Below are 27,323 nucleotides of genomic sequence, written 5' to 3' on the forward strand. Positions count from 1 at the left end.
TACATTTACTCACTTTCTATCACCATAAAACATCACCATCATATATCCTAATTTTCCCTTCACAAACCCCACATAATCCCTTCACAAACCCCACATCAATCTCACAACAAAATCGGAGCAGGGGAAGGAAGCAATCGATCGAGACTTTTGCATATCATAAAGAAGACAAATCCAACAAGTCTTTTTCACAATCACACAAAGGTGAGTACCCACATCTCACTTTTCCCACATATTGAAACATTACATATCATCTGCCCAAACCATAATACCCAATATGTTGCACATAGACAATTAGCTAATCAAGAACACAGTTGTTTGCTATAGCCTCTCAGCATAAGAATGGCAAATATCCAAAAGATGATAGGAACTTACCTTAGAAGATGAATCTGCCGGATTCCGATAGCAAGCTCGGCACTCCATCGCCGGCAATAGACATCCCACGCTCCGAAAATCGTCACTGCTTCCATTCCTTTAAAATCTGAAAAGGTTGAACTAACAAGGTTTAGATTAAAAATGTAATCTTTGGGGATTAAACAAAAGAAAAGAGAAGAAATAGATGAACAAATATTCTGACCACCCCTACCTGACGGGAATCGGCGTCGGCGGTTGGGGAAGCTCTCGGAGGTGGCGGCGGCGTGGGGCTAGAGAGGGAGAGAGAGACCGACCGGAGGAGAGAGAGGGGGAGCGTGCAGACGGCGGACTTCCGGGAGGAGGGCGACGAAGCCGCCGCCTGTGCATGCACGGCGACGGCGGCGGATCGGGAGAAAGACGGAGGGAGATGGCGGCGCGACGGTGAAGAGGGAAGAGAAGAGAGAGAGAGAGAGAGGGAGACGAGAGGGAGAGAGACGAGAGGGAGGAGAGGGACGCCGACGGAGCCGCGGCGCTGGCAGGGTGGCGGATCGGCGGCGACGAGAGAGAGGGGAGGGAGGCTGTGCATTTTGTCGAATGAGGGAAGAAGAAGAAGAAGACTTGGGTTTTAACTTAGGTTTTCTTTAATTGGGCTAAGGGTTGGGCTAGTTCTTCTTGGGCTAATGAATTAAGTGGTTTGGGGCCCTAATTTAATTAGAATTAGGCTATGCAAATATAAATTAGAGCCCAACTCTTCTAATAATTGGGGCTGCAGTAAATAATTGAACCAAGACCCGATTTCGAAATTCACTTATCTTTTGGGCCGAAAATATTAAGGAGTCCTAGACCAGTTTATAAAATAATATCTTTTGGGAAGAAATCAAATTCTGGTAATCTAGCACGCTCCAAATTAATTATGGAAGAAGGATCATCAATAATATATGAGTTTTTTTGGAATTTCTTAAAGAACAGTGAAAATGAAAAGGGCTTAATTAGGAGGCATACATTCCTATTACTTTCCTATTAAATTTTAAGAGTTTCTTGAACTATAATTAGTATATATTATTATTTTTCTTTTTATGTTCCAAAAGGGTATCTTTGCATGTTAAAGTTGGAGCGAGAATTTCAAGTTAAGGGAACTAAACGATCAAGGTGAGCTTTCTTATACATAAAATACAAATTGTATTTTATGAAAACACGAACACATGTTCGTGATTCTTAAAGATGTTGTCTTGCCATAAATGTTTTTGTATGATGCCTATCTGTTTGGCTAAGGCCAAAGGAATTATGAATGATGATATAAGTCGAATTCGGGTCCTAGTGAGGGTGGTGTCCCCGCTCGGACTAGTGTACACAAGCTACCTCTGACATGTTGGGCTGAGCAGGTGACCGTGGAAGGTGGCCACCTTCCCGGTACAAGAATACCTCTGAAATATTGGGCAGAGAAGGTGACCGTGGAAGGTGGCCACCTTCCCGGCACAAGAATACCTCTGACATGATGGGTAGAGAAGGTGACCGTGCGAGAACATCATCTCGACGGCACAATGTGATTAGATATGGCTAAGTACCGGAAAAAGGGGTTGCAACCCAATGTGATATTTTTAGTAAGCTCGGGTCTTTTCAACAACACCCCGAGTGTTACTGTGATGATGGCTTGACAATATTTTCAAATGTATATGTGTAATTTTCGGCAATGTATTCACTGAGTACTTTTTAGACTCAGCCCTGCATATATTTTTAAATGTGCAGGTTGAGCAACGAAGTGGTGGAGGAAGTGCTATTGAGACAAGACATTTAATTCAGTCAGATTTTGACTCTTGAAGGTTCATGTCTTCATACATGGAACTGCGTTCATTTGCTTCCGTTGTGCATCTTAAAAGACTCAGGTCTATTTTGTTCAAAACTCTGATTTTATTTCGAGCTTTTCCCATTTGTTTAGAGCTATGGTCGAGTTGTGTTGTTTTTTCCCTTTCTTCCCCGCTTCTTTAGTCCTCCCCTAGGTCGCGATCAACCGTGTTTTCTATTCTTAGAAAATGCGGTCGTGACAGAGTGATATCAGAGCATTCTTTCTCGCTCTGAACCCGAGAGTCTTCTTTGAAAATCTTTGGTTTAGCCTTGTTCGACTAGAATGTCTAATCGATGAAAATGCTCTTAGCACTTCCACCAATCGCACTTAACGAGGAAAAAGGCAACTTGTTTTTTTTTCAAAGAAAGTCAAGATGTTTGAAAGTTTGAAATGGAGAAATAACACATGCAGTTAATTTGAGTGAACAGATGAAACTACTGAATTTAAAGAAAGAGTTTATGTTTCTTGATTTGGTAGCGTGCTTAAAGAAAGAGTTAGTATGTCTTTTCTTGGCTAAAGACTATGAATGTATGAATAAAATAAGTAACTTTCTTGAATGGAAAAAAGGTACTGAAATATGAAAGTATAAAGTATATGAGTCTGGTACCAATTGTTGAAAGGATGTCTCTTTTTGAGTTAGTCATTGAATCATGTTGCTAGTATGGGGAAATCAAAATTTCCAAAGAACTTAGAATACTTAGTTAAGCGTTCCTTCTAGAACACAATATGAACTCGAACTTAGAAATACAGTATAAACATTTCTCATTTTCCCGAGCGACGAAAAGAAAAGGACGCGATAAGAAAGAAACTTCGTCACGAGAAAAGCAGTCCAACATAGAACAAAACGATGTTTCTAGAAAGATGGTAGGGGTTAGATGTCATTTTCTACGTCCCAATGACTTGAATAATCTGGGTTAACCCTTGTCTTTCTTGACAATCCAATCACTTCAAAGGATCATACATTTGATCCAACTAAGCTATACATACATAGCAAGAGAATATGATTACAATGTAAACAAAGAACCTAGCTCTACAATATAAGTAAACAGAAACGACGTGTTACGAGGATGAACGTTATGACGAACCGGGAGTACCAAAGAGTCATAATCCCCACATATGGTCATCTGATGTGATCGTAAGGTGCAAGTAGCTTGTGACCAAAGTTTCCCATAACTCAGTTATCATTCTCTATAAGGAATTAAACAAGGGAGTATCACCATTGTATTTAACCAAGAAGATTCATCAGCAACGCTTACTTGGATTCCCATGAATTCCATTTTCTCGAATCCCTCTGATCAAAAATACTTTTGTTGAATTAAGATCTTAAATGACTTCCTTTGCAAGGTAATGTGTCATTATCGTCCCTCTACTATGTCAAGGTTGTGCATCCCTTTCAGTTTTGAGCTTGCTCCCTCATGTTTTCTGATAACCTCCAGTGACTACGGTCCTTCTTTACTCATTCTGTATAAAAGTAATACTTTGACTGTCTGAATTCTTGCCACTAAACTCTTATACTTGGAGCTGCTTTATTTATAGCCTTCAGAATGAACATGTTTCTCTAAACTATTGTCTCTTCAATGATAATATATTCTTCAAAGATCATTAGTAGATCTTTAGTGTTTTCAAATGTGCTTGTTGACACTCTTTAATTTATAAAGAATAATCACATCTTCTTAATCCCACTATAATTATTCCATCCTGCTTTGAGCTCTTTAGCAACTCCAAGTTTAAAGTAATTTGCTCTCTTCCCAAACTTGTTTGCTCTGGTTGTCTTCCCTACTAGTTAATTTCTGTGATTTGGTTATAGACTTTGTGAATTCGTTAACGTGATATAGTATCACGATATTGTTGACCCAAAAGGGTAGTTCATTGTTATTCCTCTTCTCAAATCCACTTGAGCCCAATCGTTTTCAGTCTTACTATATTGGAGCAGCCATCTAGTGAGACCTTAAACCTTGTAATTTGACCCTTTGTGTTTTCAGACTTACTTATTGACAAGCCCTTTATTTTACTTGAGTACTCCCATCTTCTGAATTCAAATATGACTATTGTCTCTTGATTCGAGTTTTTCTGCAGCTCCATATTTAAAGCTGGCATATTGCTTCTCCCTTGGCTGGTTTCCTCTTGTTGCCCTCTTTATTAGTTAGTTTCCCTTAATTGCTTATAAACTCTAAAAATTTCGTTGTTATGATCTTCTATCACATTGTTGTCAAGCAAATTGCAATTGTTTGTTTTCCTATTCTTTTTAAATCTATTTGTAACCAACCATCTCATGTCTTCCTATTATCATCTGGGATACTTGAAACTTTTCTACTTCACTGTTCATTTTGATTATATTATTGGCAACCTATTGTTGATATCTACATTCTATTCATCATACCCTCACTTTCGCAATTTATTCAATCTGGCAAGCTCTTCCCACAATAAATTAACAAGCTCTATGGGTATAGCTCAAGCCCTTTACAGTTGTATCTTTTCTTTTTTGGGAGTGAGCTTAATGTGCCCAATTGAGCCTAGTCTTTGCACTTCATGAAAACCTTTGTTGCAAGCTACTGGTGAAAGTTTGTGGTGAACCAAACACTCACGTAATTGAAATAATTATAATCGTTTTATTTTCCTGGCTACCTTGGAGCCTACACAAAGCAAGAACGATTCGAATAATTCTCTTGGAGTCCCAAATTCAGTTTCTATCAAAGTTAAACCTGTAAATTTCCTCGCGTGAGACCCTCAAGGAAGCGCAAGACCGGCAAAAATCCTACGCCGATGAGCGTCGAACGGAATTGAAATTTAACATCAGGAAGAAGGTTTTTTTTTTTTGAAAGTATCCCCTTCCAAAGGGATAACCATATTTAGACTCAAGGGAAAGCTGAAACCACGATTTATTAGACCCTATGAAATTCTGGAGGAAGTGGGAACACACACAACGTATTCCACGTCGCCCAACTTCGAAGGTACGTGTTTGACCCAAAAAAAAATGATGCGCCACGAAAAATCGCTCTAGAGCCTGACCTGAGTTACGAAGAAAAGCCGGTAGAAATACTAGATCGAAAGGTGCAGCAGTTTCGGAACAAGTCGATTACAACAGTGAAGGTTTTGTGGAAAAACCACGGACAGGAAGAAGCAACATGGGAGCTAGAAGAGAAAATGAAGGAAAAATATCCTGAGCTTTTTGTTTAAATACATCCTAAATTTCGGGACGAAATTTCTTATAAGAGGGGTAGAATGTAACGACCCGCTAAGCCGATATTATTATAAACTATATTATTAGCTTGATTATTTATATAAGTAACTTTTATGTGATTAAATCCGAATCACGATAGATCGTTGGCGTTGTTTGTTTTGACATTAGGCAAGTGAATAGAACACATAAATATAATACATTTAAATGAATAAAAAAATAAGATACCAAAATTTAAAATCTTTATGTCCGATACATCCAACAAAAGTCTAACAAAAATTTAATCTATACATCCTGAGTTCTAAGAAAATCGGTTACTTCAACGAGGACAGCCACGAACTTGAATCGATTATACCTACACCAAATTAAATGAAGTAAGTAAACAAATCCTCAAATAATTAAATTAATAAACAAATGAAAAAAAAAAGAAAAAAAAAAGGGCATATCCGTGAGAATCAAGTGTCATAAGCAGCAATTAATGCTTCATTAATGAAGGCATTAATGAAGTGTGGAAAAAATCCTCATCCTCTGACACATATGGTGAACATTCTCTCCAAGAATAATTGCAAGATACGTTTGCCATCTTTTATAAATCAGTACATTTACTCACTTTCTTTCACCATAAAACATCACCATCATATATCCTAATTTTCCCTTCACAAACCCCACATAATCCCTTCACAAACCCCACATCAATCTCACAACAAAATCGGAGCAGAGGAAGGAAGCAATCCATCGAGACTTTTGCATATCATAAAGAAGACAAATCCAACAAGTCTTTTTCACAATCACACAAAGGTGAGTACCCACATCTCACTTTTCCCACATATTGAAACATTGCATATCATCTGCCCAAACCATAATACCCAATATGTTGCACATAAACAATTAGCGAATCAAGAACATAGTTGTTTGCTATAGCCTCTCAGCATAAGAATGGCAAATATCCAAAAGATGATAGGAACTTACCTTAGAAGATGAATCTGCCGGATTCCGATAGCAAGCTCGGCACTCCATCGCCGGCAATAGACAACCCACGCTCCGAAAATCGTCACTGCTTCCATTCCTTTATCTGAAAAGGTTGAACTAACAAGGTTTAGATTAAAAATGTAATCTTTGGGGATTAAACAAAAGAAAAGAGAAGAAATAAATGAACAAATATTCTGACCACCCCTACCTGACGGGAATCGGCGTCGGCGGTTGGGGAAGCTCTCGGAGGTGGCGGCGGCATGGGGCTAGAGAAGGAGAGAGAGACCGACCGGAGGAGAGAGAGGAGGAACGTGCAGACGGCGGACTTCCGGGAGGAGGGCGACGAAGCCGCCGCCTGTGCATGCACGGCGACGGCAGCGGATCGGGAGAAAGACGGAGGGGGATGGCGGCGCGATGGTGAAGAGGGAAGAGAAGAGAGAGAGAGAGGGAGACGAGAGGGAGGAGAGGGATGCCGCCGGAGCGGCGGCGCTGGCAGGGTGGCGGATCGTCGGCGACGAGAGAGAGGGGAGGGAGGTTGTGCACTTTGTCGAATGAGGGAAGAAGAAGAAGAAGACTTGGGTTTTAACTTAGGTTTTCTTTAATTGGGCTAAGGGTTGGGCTAGTTCTTCTTGGGCTAATGAATTAAGTGTTTTGGGGCCCTAATTTAATTAGAATTAGGCTATGCAAATATAAATTAGAGCCCAACTCTTCTAATAATTGGGGCTGCAGTAAATAATTGAACCAAGACCCAATTTCGAAATTCACTTATCTTTTGGGCCGAAAATATTAAGGAGTCCTAGACCTGTTTATAAAATAATATCTTTTGGGAAGAAATCAAATTCCGGTAATCTAGCACGCTCCAAATTAATTATGGAAGAAGGATCATCATTAATATATGAGTTTTTTTTTGGAATTTCTTAAAAAACAGTGAAAATGAAAAGGGCTTAATTAGGAGGCATACATTCCTATTACTTTCCTATTAAATTTTAAGAGTTTCTTGAAGTCTAATTAGTATATATTATTATTTTTCTTTTTATGTTCCAAAAGGGTATCTTTGCATGTTAAAGTTGGAGCGAGAATTTCAAGTTAAGGGAACTAAACGATCATGGTGAGCTTTCTTATACGAAAAATACAAATTGTATTTTATGAAAACACGAACACATGTTCGTGATTCTTAAAGATGTTGTCTTGCCATAAATGTTTTTGTATGATGCCTATCTGTTTGGCTAAGGCCAAAGAAATTATGAATGATGATATAAGTCGAATTCGGGTCCTAGTGAGGGTGGTGTCCCCGCTCGGACTAGTGTACACAAGCTACCTCTAACATGTTGGGCAGAGCAGGTGACCGTGGAAGGTGGCCACCTTCCCGGCACAAGAATACCTCTGTAATGTTGGGCAGAGAAGGTGACCGTGGAAGGTGGCCACCTTCCCGGCACAAGAATACCTCTGACATGATGGGCAGAGAAGGTGACCGTGCGAGAACTCCATCTCGACGGCACAATGTGATTAGATATGGCTAAGTACCGGAAAAAAGGGGTTGCAACCCAATGTGATATTTTTAGTAAGCTCGGGTCTTTTCAACAACACCCCGAGTGTTACTGTGATGATGGCTTGACAATATTTTCAAATGTATATGTGTAATTTTCGGCAATGTAATCACTGAGTACTTTTGTACTCAGCCCTGCATATATTTTTAAATGTGCAGGTTGAGCAGCGAAGTGGTGGAGGAAGTGCTATTGAGACAAGACATTTAATTCAATCAGATTTTGACTCTCGGAGGTTCATGTCTTCATACATGGAACCGCGTTCATTTGCTTCCGTTGTGCATCTTAAAAGACTCAGGTCTATTTTGTTCAAAACTATGATTTTATTTGGAGCTTTTCCCATTTGTTTGGAGCTATGGTCGAGTTGTGTTGTTTTTCCCCTTTCTTCCCCGATTCTTTAGTCCTCCCCTAGGTCGCGATCAACCGTGTTTTCTATCCTTAGAAAATGCGGTCGTGACACTCATGCAATGTCAGGACCCGACCAAAGCCGAATACCTCCAGGGGATGATCGATGAGCTGCGCCGCAAGTTGGGACTTTTGTAGAGTAGTCAACTTTTTATTCATTTCTAACTCGTGTAAAAAAAATTTAATCAATGTAGGATTTGTCGTTTTTAATTAATCGTGGTATTTTTTAATTATTTTGCATTGCCATATTTGAAAAAATTTAAATTAATTAACAAAACAATAGTGAAACCTATAGGGCGGCCTTTAGGGCAGCTTATAGGGCGCCCCACTGCAGGTGGAAGTGTAGGAGGATAAAATGCTGACGTGGCGATGCATAGGGCGGGCTTTAGGGTGTCCCTTAGGGCGCCCACTGCTAATGTGATTGTTAATGGAAAATCGATCTAGTATAACATGAATTTGTTATAATTAGATGCATTACTCTTATATAAAAATGATCTCATTTATATTTATTAGAACCATAAAAATAACCTAAAGTGGTTCTTCGTCGATGTTCGACATGTTATACGCTAGTCCTAACAAACTAATTTTTCTTTATGAAATATATAATGTTAAGCCAAAAGTATTTATTTTCTCATAAAGTATTTTCCACTATACATAAAGTATATAACAATATCAAGCCGAAAGAAATGAGTTATGTTTTGGATCCGTTCAAGATTATCCGTTTAGTATCACTCTCAAAATGAATATTAACTATATAGAATCAACATTTAGTCAAAGTCATTGGTATCTAGGATTAGCCAAATTGAAGATAAGCGCTTCATCGTGCTTAATTAATTTGCATTTTAAAGTGGTGAGACGTATTGAAATTAAATATACCATTGACAAAAACTACGTTCACACTAATTTTATTTCTCCACTGCGATTTCCTTTTTTGAATATAAATTTACACAATTTCCTTATTTGATTATAAATTTACAATTTTGTGTTTGTTTTTTTTCTTTATACATGTAATTAGAGGTGAGGCGTGTTTGGGGAGCGGAAAGGACTTGGAAATCACGTTTGTTCAACCGTTATAATTATTATTGGATACAACATCAATTTTCTCTACTTACAAACACGTAGTTGATGACTCAGCCATATCCATTCCTTCTCTTTATCCGTATCATACATATTTCCTCAAATTATGGACTACATTGTTGCTAGCTGCACTCATTAATAAATCATCAGTAAAAATTGCTCAACTGATTTGACAATCAATCACAATTGAAGACAGAATAAAAAAGTGATTTATGCAATTATTTATTTGAATTATTGAATTTTTATTCAACTTGGTAATTTTTTTTTATAAAGCGCAGTTGACATCACGAAGTTTAATCTACAAATTCAGTCGGATTATGCCAAAGGCGACTTCGGAACATGTGTGTTCAAACCAAAAAATTCATTAAAGAAGTTTGACGGTCTATTTCATCCGAACATATTAGTTGTTTGTTAGGCAAACTATTGCTTTCCTATTCTGGATAATTCCAAACAAATAAAAGAAATAAGAAAGTCTAAACTCAAACAACTTTTCTGTTATTCGCACATTAATAGCTAATGAGATTAACCATGGAAATTAAACGCATGGTTATGGCTGCCCCAATTTTTGTGGGAAAATCTCAATTTTAATGCTTCTAGATAAGATTGTTTAGCCATTTTTTTCTCTTACAAAGTTGGCTAATTATTATCCAAAAGTGTTCGACTTATTAATTACTCCATTAAATGATTATCCAAGTTGACTAGCTATCGGCTATATATCCGAATATCTCGACTTTACAAATAAAATCATTTTGAAACTTGAATTTGGTTACTGAAAATTTGAAATTAATAAATAAAGAAAACTTTATGTGGTCAAACATGTGAAGACGAAACTAAACTCATTTCTTAGTATGAATCTAGGATTAGCCAAATTGAAGATATCTCTTTATTTTATTGGTGTTGACAAAAAGGTCCAGGTCATTTGAGTATTTTATTTTCAAATACGTTGTATTATTGTTTTTATACGATTAATCAAGATTCAGATTAACTTTTGAGACTTATTAATGAAGACAAAAAGTATAATCAAGACCACTAAATCTATCATTTAGACAAAATTATTTTTAGCTGGGCTCAGAATATGTACGTAGAATTGTCATCGTGATAACATTAAATATTCACATTAGCTTAGAGTAATAAATCGCACGATTAGGTCGTTATCGGGTAAAATTAAGAATGACTAAACACAACAAGATCTAACCCGGACCTGACCTATTAAGGTTTGAGTCATTATCGAGTCAATTTAATAATGACTTAACCTAATAAGATTTAAGCTAAAACCAACCTGTTTAGAAATTTATCAACATGAAGATACCTGCTGGAACATTATCCACAACACAACATAAACTAAACAATATAATATGGATTAACATGATATGTTATTGATACAAACCTAACGTACATGATGAAAACTTGATATTATATAATAAAATCAAATTTCTAACCTTATATAAACTATAAAATCCCAATTTACATAAACTTGAAAACCAACCTATTAGTTTCAAGTTTCATACGTATCCGATTAGTGTCACAAATTGTTTGCATTCCTACATATAAGCTCATTCAATTTGTATGCTAGCTAGCCAATGGTACTCTCTCGATTTTATTATAGTTGAGTCGTTTTTCTATTTTGATATGTTTCTTTGCAATTAAATCATTTCCTCATATAATAATTAACTCATTTTTTCCTTTTTCTACTTCATTCTCTCTATTACTTTATTCACATTTCTACTTTATTTTCTCAATATTTCTTCTTTTTTATATTTCTCTTCTTCCATTTAACACAATAAAGATTTCTTTTTTTAAATTTCAGGCCAAAAAGAAACTGCTCAACTATGGCGGAACTATTGCTTAAAGGAGGGAGTAATTATTTGTTAAGTATGGGAATAGAATAGGAAGAGGTGAGCATGATGTAGTCATTATGGGAGAAGAGTAGCACACCCAAAATGACAGCTAAAATCTACTCATTATATCACACACACATTTTCCAAGTCAACAATTTTCTCTCTATATATACTTACCTTCTTCCCACACATTTCCTTCACTCTCCTCCTCTCTCTAACATTCTCTACATTTCATCCTTCTCTTCCACTTTCTAAAGCTCTCGAAGATAAAAATGGCGGGAGGCGGTTTCGGCCCCGGCCCCGGCCCCGGCGGCAAGCAATACCCTGGCAACCTAACGCCGTACGTTGTGGTCACGTGCATTATCGCAGCCATGGGCGGTCTCATCTTCGGCTACGACATCGGAATCTCTGGTAACTACAAATCCTGATGATAATATTGCAAATTTTAAAAATGAAAAAATTGCGAATGATGTGATTGGCTGTTGCAGGTGGAGTGACGTCGATGGATTCGTTTCTGGAGAAATTCTTCCCGTCGGTGTACAGGAAGCAGAAGGCCGACGATTCGACGAATCAGTACTGCAAATTCGACAGCCAGACGCTCACGATGTTCACCTCGTCGCTGTATCTGGCCGCGCTGTGCTCGTCGCTGGTGGCGTCGACGGTGACCAGGAACCTAGGGCGGAAGCTGTCGATGCTCTGCGGAGGCGTGCTCTTCTGCGTCGGCGCGCTCATCAACGGCTTCGCTAAGGTTGTTTGGATGCTCATCGTCGGCCGGATTTTCCTCGGATTCGGAATCGGATTCGCCAATCAGGTCTCTCATCTCTTTCAATTGCATTTTTTTTATTTGGATCGAAATTCAATGAATTCCGATTGTGTTTAGCATAATTCCAACATGCTATTTTTTTTCTCGAATATTGATTTATTTCTCCGATTTTTTTGTCGCTGTTATCCCCTGCTTTGTGGATTTAGATATTTTATGGCATTTAAAAAAAAGGAAATAAGATATTGCAAGTTGTGAGTCAACGGTATGTTGTTGTAGTTCAGATCTGATCTATAAAGCAACAATGAGCTCAGTGAAGTGTTTCACAAAACGACAGAGAATCATTTACAGAAAATCTGCTTTTTCATATCAAAAACGTTTTTATAAACTAAGCCGGAGATATTGACTTGTTACTGTTTAGTGTGGAAAATCTGTTGAATTAAACAAATTCTTTGTTTTGTTTGATTGCAGTCTGTGCCACTATACCTCTCTGAAATGGCACCTTACAAATACAGAGGAGCTCTCAACATTGGCTTCCAACTCTCAATCACAATAGGCATCTTAGCAGCCAATGTGCTAAACTACGGGTTCGCCAAGATCAAGGGCGGGTGGGGCTGGCGGCTGAGCTTGGGCGGTGCGATGGTGCCGGCCCTCATCATCACCGTGGGCTCCCTAATCCTCCCGGAGACGCCCAACTCCATGATCGAGCGTGGCCAGAGCGAGGAGGCCCGGTCCAAGCTCAAGAGGATCCGAGGCATAGACAACGTGGACGAGGAGTTCAACGACCTGGTGGAGGCCAGCCAAGCCTCGAGCAAGGTCGAGCACCCGTGGAGGAACATCCTGCAGAGGAAGTACCGCCCCCATTTGACGATGGCCATCGCCATCCCCTTCTTCCAGCAGCTCACCGGCATCAATGTCATCATGTTCTACGCCCCTGTCTTGTTTAAAACTATCGGGTTTGGCAGTGATGCGGCCCTCATGTCGGCTGTGATCACCGGTGGTGTCAACGTTATAGCTACCGTCGTCTCAATTTACTACGTTGATAAGTTAGGGAGGAGATTCCTTTTCATCGAGGGTGGCATCCAAATGCTTGTATGTCAAGTTTGTGTAGTGATTTTCATTGCTATCAAATTTGGCGTGGATGGGCAGCCGGGGGAGCTGCCCAAGTGGTACGCGATCGTGGTGGTGCTCTTCATATGCATCTATGTGGCCGGGTTCGCGTGGTCATGGGGGCCGTTGGGGTGGCTCGTGCCTAGTGAGATCTTCCCCTTGGAGATCCGGTCAGCTGCCCAGAGCCTCAACGTGTCGGTGAACATGGTGTTCACCTTTGCAGTGGCGCAGATCTTCATGACCATGCTTTGCCACTTGAAGTTCGGGCTGTTTTTGTTCTTTGGGTTCTTCGTGATGGTGATGACGGTGTTCATCTACTTCTTCCTCCCGGAGACGAAGAACATTCCGATCGAGGAGATGGTGGTTGTGTGGAAGCAGCATTGGTTCTGGTCTAGGTTTATGAGTGATGTGGAATATGGTAATGGAAGTGTTGAGTTGAAGAAGGGAGGAGGCGATACCTATCATAAAGTATGATGAATGTGGTCTAGGTTTAATTTAGTTTGGTTTTAATCAAGATGAAAATATTGAAAAATGCAATATTATTATCACTCTTTATGCTATTAGAGCTTGTTTTTTAGTAGATGGTGTCTTGTTCATGTGATTGTTATGTAATGTAGTAATTATTGAATTAAATTGGTGTTGATTATTCCTTTGATTCGATGTTGGAGTTGAATTCCTTTGATTCGACGATGGATGAGTAATATTCAAATGGATTGAAATTAATACTACTATGAAAAGTATTTTTTGATTAATTCAGTTGGAATTAAAATTGGAGATCGTAGTATATACAGATCGGATTAAATTGAAATTGTGCGTCTATACTTCGTTATTTACATGTGGTGTGGATGATATATGATTTGAAGAAGTCAAGATATCATTCAATGAAACTAATAATGTAACCAAATAGTGTGACGAAAACAAATTAAAAGTCGATTATGTTGAATCAGCCTATACTAATTGCTATTGCAAATATCTGATGTCAAATGTAGTCGTTTGGTAAACTTATTATCTTAATTTTATTTTTGGCCGTTTCTGATTTTTTTTGGTAAAGAAAGCAGGCTAAGTTTGAGTTGAAATGAAATGCATAATCTATCTTGAAGGAGCCAAATATTAAGATTTGATGGTGGTTGATACAAAGCTTGACCCCTCGAGCAAAGTTGTAGGCATGGTGTGATAATGGATAAGAAGTTCGCTGCAACATTTCCCTCGCGATGCACATGGCGCACCACTGCTCAGTCAAACTCTGAGACTAATTTACAAATCCTTCCGACAACATCCTTGCAACCAAAAGACACCTCGGATTTCTTGGACATAGAAATTCACCAATTACCAAAGAATTTGGAGTGTATTTTTTGTGACTGAGCCTTAAGAGCATCCACAATGGCGCCTAGCGAACCGCCTAGCCGAGCCCCGGTGCTAGGTGGTGCGCTCGGTGAACCATTGCAACCGCCTAGCGGTTTTCGGAAAAAAAAATCGCCTAGCGCTAGGCGATATACGGGCGCTCGGCGTCATTGCAAGGTCCGGATCGCCGAGCGCATCGTCCATCGAATTTTTTAATTTTTTTTATTTAATGTTTTTTTTATGAAACTCATTCTTGGTTGTTTCTCTTTTATAGAGACATCCGTGAATATTTTATGTTCCACTTTCGATGTGGGACAAACTCATTCTTGGTTGTTTCTCTTTTATAGAGACATCCTTGAATGTTTTATGTTACAATTTCGATGTATGACAAACTCATTCTTGGTTGTTTCTCTTTTATAGGGACATCCTTGAATGTTTTATATTCCACTTTCGATGTGGGACAAACTCATTAATGAGGATGTTGTAATGTTATTTTAATTTTAATGAAGTGTGTTTTTTTAATTAATGTGCTTTTTAAAATTTTAATATTATTATTGAATTTTCCCGTATCTGTGTCGTAAATTTAATTCTGTATTTTGTGTGATTGTCAATTATTATTTGTTTTATATAATTAGGAGTGACGTGGCTAGGCTATTGCTGGGCTATTTGCTTGTCATGATGATGTGACAGGAGGATTTTTAGTGCTGATGATGTGGCAGGAGGATTTTTAGTGCTGATAATGTGGCAGGAGGAGTTTGTGGCTGGGCTATGGCTGGACTATGGATGGGCGAAAACCATTGTGGATGCTCTAATAAGTTAATGGGTTCTTCTTAAAAAAATTAAATGTTGAAGTCTCCCTTTGAAAAAGAAATCTATATTTCATGATTTTCATTTTATACAAATCTTGCAATCACATTTTTCAACTTTTTACAATTGCAAGATTTTTTAGAGAAAACAAAATCAAGAAATGAGGTATATAACGTCAATAACTAAGGACATCTCAAATCATTTACGTCAAACTCAAACTTATTTTTGAGTATATGTTACACCAAAAAGTATTTTTACTCCAACCATTTAAACTATATTTAAAATTTACACAATTTTTGGGTATTTGTCTCACATAAATTTTGCAGTAACACCAAATATGGTGTTATTCCATTGAAAAAACTAAAAATGGGTTTGAGTTTGGTGTATTGTTGGAGAAATTGTCTACACCAAATTTGAGTTTTGGTATATGATTGGAGATGGTGTAAATACCGGTCAGTGGGCATATTACCTTATTCTAGAATCGTAATTAAAATGTGAATTTTGTCAAATTCACTATTTCTTTTATAAAGTAAACATTTTTTTATAAATATATAAGTGGATAATGGTAAAAGTCGATAATAAAGAAATAAAAGTAACTTTAGATTTTCTAGTTGGCATCAATAAATAGGTAAACCTTAGTATTCACTCCTTTAGCAAAGGCAGGAATCCAATTCCAATGTAAACCATTGTCAATGTCACCTCTCACATTATGGCAAAAAATAAAGAGACCAACACCCTTTTTGATGACAAAGAAACATTATCCATATCTTTTAGTATTCTTCAAGGAAAATCGGAAAAAATGAATAATGTATCATCAATTAAATCACGGTCTTCAAAATGAAGCAAAGAGGTGATGATTAATTTTAGAGTAACATAGATCACATCTTTGTTTTTCATTTTGCTAAGGAAGAAACTGAAAAGAGACGAATCATTTTGGTCACGGAAAATTTGGAAAGTGCAACTACTAGTCACATGATTCGTGACAGAATTTGAGAGAACTTAGGCTTTTAGAATTGGATAAGTATAAGCGAACATATGCTAATTCTTTCTTCTATTATTAATTTAATTTGTATATTGTTTGAAATTCTCTATAATTCTCACGGATAACTATCTTTTGAGGCAAAAGAGAGCTTTATCCAACATTTATTTTATCTTAAAAGCTGAAAGTGAGTTAATTACTCCTAGAATATTAGAAAATTTAAATATCTATCGTATTTATTTAACAACGTGTCATAAAGTTTTACTATTAAAAATAGTATCACTCTCTTTTATAAAGTTATCATAAACGATAATTGATTATATAGGAGTAAATGCCAATATTGGTCCTAAATAAATGACCAAAATACGAATTTGACCCAAAATATTCACTTTTTATAAAACGGGTCCATAACAAATGAAAATGTCAGCGAAGAAGTCTTTTTTTACGGTTCGGTCAACACTAATTGCACGGTGATATGATCGTTACTTTTTGATGGAATCAACTTTCACTCTTACTTATATTACTAATCTCAGTCTCAATTAAATTTCGAAGCCGGCACAAATTATTTTTCACAAAATCAACATTCAAATTGCCGAAAACTAATAAATCAGTTAAATGTTGAATAAGAAAACTATGTTCAGTGTTGAAATAATTCATATCTATCGTTTAAACAAAGAAAATGGCTGCATGAAAAGATTAGATGTAAAAACCTTTGAAAACCAAAGGTATCGTTCGCTCTGATGTTGTTTCATTTATTCAAAGAGTTGTTCTCGATTTCTTGGCATTGTGTAATAGCTCTATAGTTTAGATCAATAGTTTCTATAATCCTTGTATATCATTTTATAATAAAATAAAACTAAAACTTTACAATGATTATTACTTAAAATTGGAAACGTGAATTAGTCAAATACGCCCTCCGTCACATAATAAGAGACACACTTTATCATTTTGGTTCGTTCCACAATAAGAATCACACTTCAGTTTTACGTAAGTAGGTCTCACATTCTACTAACTCACTTCACTCACATTTTATTATAAAATCAATATAAAAAAATAGGTCTCACGTTCCACTAACTCACTACTGCCGATACTCTTATATCTTGTTCCATTTGTGTTTCTTTTTCAAAAGCTCGGCCCATTACAATGTATCTATAATACCAGGACGCAATGCAATGATAGCGTCTTTCTTGGGCGTTTTATTTGGTGGTTTGGTTGATTGCTTGCATGTATATGATGCTGCTCTAAACAGCAGAATTTTGATTTGTTTATAATGTAGTATACGTCAAATTTGCATTTTAGATCAATTATATTTGTTTGGGGAACAGAAAAAAAAAGTGTATCTGCTTTGATTTTGGGTGTTGTGTGAATCAATGGCGGATGCAACATTTTAACGATGGGGTCCAAAAACAATTTTTGATGTGCGGGTAGATGAAAATCAACTTTATTTTTGTCTTTACTTAGTAACTCTTGAGCTTGAAAAAATGCAGGTTCAATCTCTAAATCAACTTTATTTTTATCTTCACTCGATAACTCTTATGGTTGGAAAGAGGAGATTCATTCATTGACGGAGATAAAACCTTAAATAGAAGAAAGTTTTTTAAGAAAATGATACATTTACCTACACATTAAAATGCACAATAAGTAAAGGCATATAAAAAAATTACATAACTAAATGAAAAACTGCCATTTACAAATCACAAGAAAATGCATATTAACAACATCTTCAATCTTTACACTAAATTCAAATTCATTTTAGTGTAAATGTCACATCAAATATGATTTCACTCCAACCATTTACACTAAATCAAACTTAAAGAATATTCTCTATATTATTCATTTTTCACCCACAAAATTTTAAAAAGTTTTTGGTTTTTGTTTTGTGTAAACCTAAAGATAGATTTTTTACTCAAAAATAAAAAATGAGATCAATTTTTTAGTACCATTGGAGCTAATCACCTATCTCATTTTAGGTTTTAATGTACCATTAGATAGGGGTCTGATACCATACGGCTCTTTTTGTTAAATGAAAGTCTATCACTAAATTAAATTGGGGGATCACTACTAACTAATTGAAGCAATAGAAAATAAGATAAGTACAATATGACAATCACAAACAAACAAAAAAATATTACTATAACTAGAATTTTTTTTCAATCCTTTGATTTTGGAACTGCCGAACGGAAGTATGGAACAGCAATGGAACTAGGAAGTATTTAAACAGCAATGGAACTGCCGTCGATTACTTGATTCTGGAAATGGTGAAACAATATTAATTTATTAAATAATGTATTGGTGAAAGACGTTGTAGAAGCGCCGCAGGATTGGAGTCTGGAGGAGATGCCGAGAAGTTTCACATAATTATTATGTTAACTTTTATTTAATTCTAATATAAAATTACTAAAATACCCTTGGAATTTTGTAAAAATGTTGACTTCTCCTATAGGGGGTAGCGAATTATCTACAGCCACAATTACCTTCTTTTGATTGCGTCGGCAAACACACGAGAGTAAGGAATTCCAGTTGCATGGTGAGAGCATCCCGAATCAACGATCCATTCATTCTTGTAGTCTATAGAGACATTAGCACTTGTATTGGCATCTACAACTAGATTTGGCTCCTTAGCTTGATAGATATCGCCAATGGATAGACACTGATCTCATTTTAGTTGTTCATGCTCATCGTTTCATAAGCCACATTTGCTCCTTCTTTAGTAAAATCTGTGCGACAATTGCGTTGAATATGGTTGGCTTTCCCACATCGTTCACATTTCACCTTCACTCGACAATTGCGCTTGATATGTCCGAGCTTTCCACATCTATAACATTCTAGAGAAGATTTCTTTGGTTGTCCTTCAACTTTGGAGAAATTACAACCAGTTGATGGAGATTTTGATGTAAACCTGCTCTTTCCTTTGTCTTTTGCATAGAGAACCTCTTCGACCGAGACGAAGACTGGTTGTTACCACCAATTATTTACTTTACCAATGCTTCTTGGTTAGATATCAAGTTTTCCAACTCTATGATAGAAGGTTGATTTACCCACCCTTGTATTGAAGAGATAAGTGACATAAACTCTTCACGTAATCCTCGAATAAGATAGCGACGCAACCGAGCTTCATTGACAACTCCCTCTGCATCCAATTCTGAAATTTCAGAACATAAGCTTTTGACTTTCAGAAAATACTTGAAATCGTTAGCTTATTCTAAATAGTCCCATCAAGTTCATTCTCCAGAAATTGGAACCTCATCGTGTTCTTTTGATTGAACAACCTTTCAAGTGTCTCCCACACTTTTTTGGGGGATTGCACAGTACGAACATGCTCAATGTAATCCTTGCTGATCGACGTTCGCAAAGCAAATAAAGTTTTGCCGCACTTGATCTTCCACTTTCTCCTCGCTTCTCCATTTTGTGGTGTATCTTCCGGAAGTACATCTTCACCAGAAATAAGATCCCACAAATCATGTCCTTGTAGGTAAGCTTCCATACATAACTTTCAATAACGGTAGTTGTTGGCAACAAGCTTGTCTATAGAGGTACTGCTTCCACCATTCATCTTCTAATAGTAATAAAATCAAATACCTGATATGCAACCATGCTGTGATACCATGTAAAGAAATATGAAAGCAAAAAATATGGAAGAACAAGAGAGAGAACAGAGAACACAAATTTTATTGCTCTGTAAAATTTGAAGATAGATCAAATGACAACAATTATAAGATATTTTAAGGCAAAAGAAAACCTCTGCTATCTTAACTTATTGAAAATTAAATCTCCTAAATACCACCAAATTAGGAAATGGAAATCTTAAATAGAATGGAAGAAACTTTGACATCTCCTAAATACTACTCCCTCCGTCCCATAGAAATAGGCCATGTTTCATTTTTCGTCCATTTGATACAAATAGTCCGGTAACCTCTTTCTCATTCTCTTTTACTTTATCATTTATGGGTCCCACCATTCACTACACAATTTCAACTATTTTTTCTCTTTCTTTCTTACTTTACCAATTACATATTAAAACATGTGCCAAACTGATAAGTCGTATTCTAGGCTTTGGTTACTGGTCAGTATGATGTGCATAATTGATTATATATGCAAAACAGTTGCTCAAAATGTGCAGGTTGAGTGTTCTAACCAGTAGGCAAATCTTCAGATACTTCAGGTGAAAAGGGCGTCAGAACGATTACGTACTGACCAGTATACATGCAAAAATGGCTCGAGATGGAGAAGAAGGATAGCTGGGACTGATCAACCACAATTAAGGGCAAAGAAGTCATCTCGCCACGAGGTTTTACCCTAAAATCAAGGGTAAGCCTCCCTATAAAAGGAAGCCACTTGGAGAGAGAGAGAGGGGGGACGCATTCATCATCATCACTCTTAGGTAGAATTCTCTCGGTAGTTCAGTCCTTTAGCCCAGTCCAGAGTCTCGTTCCTCGCCAGTTGCCATGGTCACTTGAAGATCATCAGTTCACCGGAGTTCCATTCTCTCGTTCCAGCCAGTTTATTCCGTAGTCGTAGCAGTTCCATCGCCCGGAGTGGCAAAACAATCTTTATTCGCTTTCTTAGTTAACCTTTACTTGTTTTCTATCGTTGGATCTGCTGCATTTTCAGTACTTATCATCCTTTGAAGTGTTTTGTTGAGATCCAAATGTTTTATGCAATGAAGTTGTTTTTATGCATCTCTTTCTGTTCAAATCTGTTTCATTCTGCCTAGGTAGCTTATATCTAGTTGTTGCAGTAATTTCTAAGTGTTGGAAGCATGATTTCATTTGGAGTTGTTCGATCTGTGATTTGTTAGTTCAGTAGTTTTTTTTAGATTTATTTTCCAGAAGTATCTTAGTGTGAAATCCGCATTTACGTTATTCTGCCACCTTGCATGTTGAGCATAATTGCAGTTTCAGTGTTCGATCTTTTGATTCGAAGTTTTAATTGTAGATCTGTGTTCTTGAAGTTGTTAATCTGTGTTTTTATGGTGATGAATCCTGAGTTGTTGATTTGTGTTCAGACTTGTTGAAGAAGATAACATCCACATCCAAGTTTGGGACCACTTTTACTTTTTAGTTACTTTTGCTTTTGTCCTTTACTTTTTTCTACCTTTTCAGCTGGTACCCTACAGATCTGTCAGCCTAGTCACCTAACTACCTCTTCTCCTCTAATATTCTGTTTAACCTTTTATAGTAAACTAGTACTCTTCATATACTTCCTGAAAACCATGTTCCCCACTTTCCACGTACACATCCGCCTGTCCAACACCTTTCCCACCTCCTAGTCAGTAGAGTACCACCTTAAATTCCAGTCTAGATAAGTCTCAACCCAAAGCGTGGTAGCTAACCAAACCTTTCCAGAATATCACTGCAATCACTCCAACCGTCACCATCTCTGTGGGATTCGACCCCTACCTTCACTATACTACCCAGTAGAAGAGGGTTGAGGAATTATTGATACCAGGTTTTAGGCTTAGCAGGGGATTGTTTCATCCTGATCAGTAGGATACTTCCTTGCTTTAACGACACATGCACAAACCTGCTCTTTCAAATGTCGCCGTTGCCGGGGATGGATGGCGTTATTAGTAGCTATTGTGCGTGATACTTTGGCGTATATATTATGGATAACTTTTTCTCTTTCTTTTCATTTCAGTTTATGAGAAGCAGCTCGGCTCCTGACTAGTGGTGGCCAAAGATACTTCAGCGAGGATCTATACTCGTAACCACTCGATCCGGCTTGTCGACGGCTTTTTCTGACTTAGGTTCGAGTAGTGACGAGGAGCAATACACCATAGAAGGACCAATACCGGAAGAGATACCAAGGATAGAGGGAAACCCGAGAAGGATGGCCGCTCAAAGAGAAGAAGATCCTGAGATCGGGACGCTGAACGTACATACCGAGGGAGAACCACCTCAAGCCATAGTTGTGACCCCAGGGCAAACTGCCTGTGATGTGAAGCCTCATGTGATCGCAATTCTGCCTACATACTGCGGGAAGAGTTACGAAGGGCCTTACGAGTTCCTTCATCAGTTTTGTAAGATTTGTAGGGCGCAGAGGAGGCCAGCAGGGGCGACCGAGGATGATTACAGATTGAAGGCTTTGCCGTTCATTTTTAAAGGGGAGGCAAACACCTGGTTCATGCGCCTGCCCCCCTACTCCATTGAGAGTTGGGCCGATTTCAAGTCAGTATTCCTAGGTGAGTTTTTCCCGTCATCCAAGACAAGCGCGCTGAAGAAGGAAATAACTAGTGTGAAGCAAGGGTACGATGAACCCTTGAGCGATTATTGGGCGAGGTATATGGGCCTTTAGATGCATGTCCCAATCATCGCATGGCGGACATTGAGATACATCATACCTTCTATGAGGGGATGAACATAACAACCAAGGACCTGGCCAATTCGTCGTCGGGAGGAAGCTTCACGCAGCTACGGGTGAGCGAAGCAAAGAGGGTCCTAAGGAAGCTACTGAGTGCGAAGAAGGAGTATGACCATTCAAGGGATGGATACAACCGAGAAAGGGTTGCAAGTGTCTCGTCTACTGACCAGGAGCAGAAGCTTGAACAGAAGATAGATTTGAAGATGGATGAGCTGAAGAAGTCACTCCTGAGCGCAATCGAGAAGAATACACCGCCGACTTCCCCAGTTGGGAACTACAAGGGTGCAGAACAGGGAAACCAGGGACCTAGCTACGATCAGCCAAACGACTTGGTCAATATGGAGCAAGTCAATGCTGCCGGGTACTACAATTCTAGTGTGCCCTGGATCCAAGGGAGACAACGGGATGCACCATGGATGGATCACCCAAATTTTCGATGGGGAGATGGGAACCAAAATCAAAACCAAGGTCAAGGTCAGAACCAATATAACCCCCACCCGAACCAAAACTCCAACCGTGGACCAGCAAACCCGGACCACCAATTCAACTAGTCAGGAACGAACCAACAATCCCAAAACCAACACCCACAAAACCAGAACCAAAACCCTGTTTATGTACCACCCCACCAGAGAAACTTCCAAAATCACTAAAATCAGCCGAATCAAGCACCCCAACACCATCAGAACCAAAATCAGTTGCAAAACCAAAATCAGAATCAATATCACCAAGACCAGTATAACCCTCCTGGCCAGTATAACCAATACCCACCTAACCAGAACCAGCAAAACTTCCAAAATTTCCAGCCCAACCAAAGTTCCCAGTATAACCAGCACCAAGGCCCAAATCAGTCACAATACCCTAACAGGTCAAGGAGGTCCATGGAGGACATGATGGGAGAATTGCTCGCGTCGTAGCAAGGTATCAAGGACGAGTTGCAATCCCACAACGAAGTAGTGCAGGGGATGCAAAATGCCCAGAAGGAACATAAAGCGAACATGGATATGATGAATAGGCAGTTGGCCCAACTGGCCAGTTCGATGGGTGAAATAAGAGGAAATGCAGGGAAACTCCTGTCTACAATCCAAATACCCAAAAAGGCGAATGTGAGTAAGGTTACATTGAGGTCAGTAACTATTTATGATGGACCTCGACCGAAACAACCAAGTGGAGAGCCGAGTGGAACGAAGATAGGGGGCGACACCATCTCAGTGGAAGGGCTTAAGAGATCCATGCCTCGGATGCAGGACCCATTTTTCTTGGGGGAGACGCCATGTGGAGGAGGTGAACCCGAGAACGTATTGGTCAGGAAGGAACCCCATCAAGAGGTAGAATCCAGAACGGAGGCTCAGACCCAGAATTTGCCCAAGGAAGATTCCAAGAAGGTTGCTGAGGGACCGGTAGAGGAGAAAAAGAGGAAGAAACCATTCCCTTTCAGCTTTGTTACAAAAAGAAAGAAGGAGAACCCGGTGGACTACTTGTCGATTTTTGGAAAATTGGATGTCACCATACCATTCCTCCAAGCCGTGAAGCTACCCCTACTTGGGAAATTCATTAAGGAATTCATAGCCGGGAAAGTCCAGGAGGATGGGAAGATTATGGTAGAAGGGATCGCGTCTGCAATTGTGCAGGAGAAGCTACCGCCCAAGAGGGCCGATCCAGGTATGTTCACTTTGCCTATAACTATAGGAGATGTGAAAGTCGAGCATGCAATGTGTGATCTTGGAGCTTCTATTAATGTCATGCCTTTGTCAATCTATAACCGATTGAAGGGAGTTAGATTGTCGAGTGCTAGGGTGTTGATCCAACTGGCTGATAGGTCATGCATAAGTCCTGAGGGTGTTTTAGAGAATGTGTTGGTTAGAGTGCATGATTTTACTTACCCTGCTGACTTTTATGTGATCAAAATGAGTGAGTCCGAGGCTAGGGAATCTAGTGGCATATTGTTATGAAGACCATTTTTTAGGACGGCCAAGACAATAGTAGACATGGCTGAGGGAACAATTTGCATTGATTTTCATGGGGAGAAGTTTACTTTTGATATCAATGAGGCCATGAAGAAGCCTATTGATTCTGAGAATGTATGCTATGTTGATGTGATTGACCCCTTAGTCCAAGATTTTCTTGAGACCGAACTATTGCAGGAGAAACTCCAAGCTTTAGATGTGTATGAGCAAGCTGACGTAGAAGCCGCTGCATGGTGTGATCTGATCAGTAGCCAAGGGTTGACCGATGAAGAGATAGAGGGAGCAATTAAGAACTTCTGCCAGAAATCGGAATTTATTAGAGCCGCAGGGGCCAAGCTACCAGTCAGTATAGAGGAACCCCCAGGGGAAGAATTAGAAAAAGAAGGAGAAGCTGAAAAAAGCCCTCTACCCGAAGACACACTTCCACCCCAAGTTGAGCTGAAGAAATTGCCATCGAATTTGAAGTATGCCTTCCTCGGAGAGGAGAATTCATATCCAGTGATCATCAGCAGCAGCCTTACAAAGGAACAAGAGGCGAGGCTACTGACTGTGCTGAGCAAGAACAAGAAGGCAATTGGATGGAGCCTTACAGATTTAGTGGGAATAAGCCCCGACGTCTGCATGCACCACATTAGGCTGGAAGAGGGAGCAAAGGCACATCGAGATGCCCAAAGAAAGGTAAACCCCAACATGTGAGAAGAAATATTGAAGGAGATCTTGAAATTGTTGTCGCTAGGGATTATCTATTTAGTGCCGGACAGCGAGTGGGTCAGCCCGATCCACATGGTCCCAAAGAAGTCGGGAATCCAAGTCATTCAAAATGAGAGGAATGAGCTAATCCCAACGAGGCTAGTCAAGGGTTGGCAAATGTGCATCGATTACCGAAAGCTGAACAATGCAACGAGGAAAGACCATTTCCCTTTGCCTTTCATCGACCAAATGTTGGAGAGATTGGCTGGGAAGAAGTACTTTTGCTTTCTAGATGGGTACAGCGGATACTTCTAAATTTACGTGGATCCTGAAGACCAGGATAAGACCACTTTCACTTGCCTATTCGGAACCTATGCATACAGGCGCATGCCTTTCGGCCTATGTAACGCTCCAGGTACGTTTCAATGATGTATGATGAGCATATTCTCCGATTTGATTGAGGACTGCATATAGATATTCATGGATGACTTCATGGTTTACGGAGACTCGTTCGACTCCTGCCTTCATCATTTGGACATAGTTCTAGAAAGGTGTCAAACAAAAAGTCTGGTTTTGAATTTTGAGAAGTGTCATTTTATGGTCACTGAGGGGATTGTTCTAGGACACGTGGTTTCAGAGAGAGGAATCCAGGTGGATCAAGCCAAGGTGGATGTTATATCCAAATTACCGTTCCCTACTGATCAGAAGGGGATAAGGGGTTTTCTAGGGCACGCCGGGTTTTATCAAAGATTTATCAAGGATTTCTCTAAGATTGCCCAACCCCTTACCCGACTTCTTCAGAATGAAGTGGAGTTCGTCTTTGATGAGCAATGCAAGGCCGCTTTCAACCTTCTCAAGGAAAAGCTGATATCCGCACCTATCATATGGGCTCCTGACTGGGACTACCCTTTCGAAGTGATGTGCGACGCCAGCGACTATGCAGTGAGAGTCGTACTGGGTCAGAAGATCGATGGGAAGAGGTACGTAATTTTTTATGCATCTAAGACACTGAATCAAGGCCAGCGGAATTACGACACCACTGAAAAGGAGATGCTGGCAGTGGTGTATTCTTTCGAAAAGTTTCGGCCATATTTGTTGGGATCCAAGGTCATCGTTTATACTGACCATGCAGCGATTAAGTATCTGATTGCCAAGAAAGAATCCAAACCTCACTTGATCCGATGGGTCCTCTTGTTACAAGAATTTGATTGGGCAGTGGAAGAGAAGAGAGGAGTCGAGAACAAGGTGGCGGACCATTTAAGTAGAGTAGTGCAAGATGGAAACAGTGAAGAGGTGCACGACAAGTTTCCAGAAGAGCATTTATGTGAGGTAATTTTTGAGGTCAGGAAGATTGACTGGGAAGAAGTGATGAAGCTTACTGGCCAGTACGATGCAGGAAAAGGAAAAGAAAAAGTAGGGCAAGAACCATGGTATGCAGACCTAGCCAACTACCTAGTGACTGGAGAACTTCCAAAAGTACCGAGCATTACCAAGGCCCAAAGAATGAAGATCAAGAGTGAAGCAAAATACTACTTTTGGGACGACCCATATCTGTGGAGAGTGGGATCCGATCAAGTGATAAGGAGGTGCGTTCCTGACTGGGAGCAAAGGGACGTTCTGATCCATTGCCACTCGTTAGTATGTGGAGGACATTTCGGATCCAAGAAGACGGCAAGGAAGATTCTGGATAGCGGCTTTTATTGGCCAACCCTCAACAAAGATGCGTACGAGTTCTGCAGAAGTTGTGAGCGCTGTCAACTGACCGGTGGGATATCTGCGAAAGACGAGATGCCCCAAGTTCCGGTAATTGTATGTGAATTGTTCGACATTTGGGGAATGGACTTCATGGGTCTGTTTCCTTCATCCTATAGCAATTTGTATATCCTGGTTGCAGTGGATTACGTCTCCAAGTGGGTAGAAGCCAAGGCCACAAGCACGTGTGAAGCAAGAGAGGTGTCCAAGTTCCTCAAAAGTAACATTTTCAGTCGATTCGGAGTTCCGAGGGCGATCATATCTGATCAAGGTACACACTTCTGTAATCGCACAAATGAAAAAATACGGTGTGCACCACAGACTATCAAGCCCCTACCATCTACAAGCAAACGGT

General features: G+C 39.1%; 1 protein-coding gene across 1 annotated transcript; it reads left to right on the forward strand.

Moving 5' to 3' along the window:
- The first annotated feature begins 11,367 nt into the window (after window positions 1-11,367).
- On the forward strand, window positions 11,368-13,733 carry LOC121785200 (sugar carrier protein C-like). The gene is made up of 3 exons (XM_042183583.1): window positions 11,368-11,616; window positions 11,694-12,016; window positions 12,437-13,733. Exons 1-3 carry the CDS (start codon window positions 11,478-11,480, stop codon window positions 13,547-13,549), a joined length of 1,575 nt encoding a protein of 524 aa, XP_042039517.1. The 5' UTR covers window positions 11,368-11,477; the 3' UTR covers window positions 13,550-13,733.
- Window positions 13,734-27,323: the final 13,590 nt, after the last annotated feature.

This window comes from Salvia splendens, chromosome 21 (genome assembly GCF_004379255.2).
Source record: "Salvia splendens isolate huo1 chromosome 21, SspV2, whole genome shotgun sequence".
In the NCBI taxonomy this organism is placed as follows: domain Eukaryota; kingdom Viridiplantae; phylum Streptophyta; class Magnoliopsida; order Lamiales; family Lamiaceae; genus Salvia; species Salvia splendens.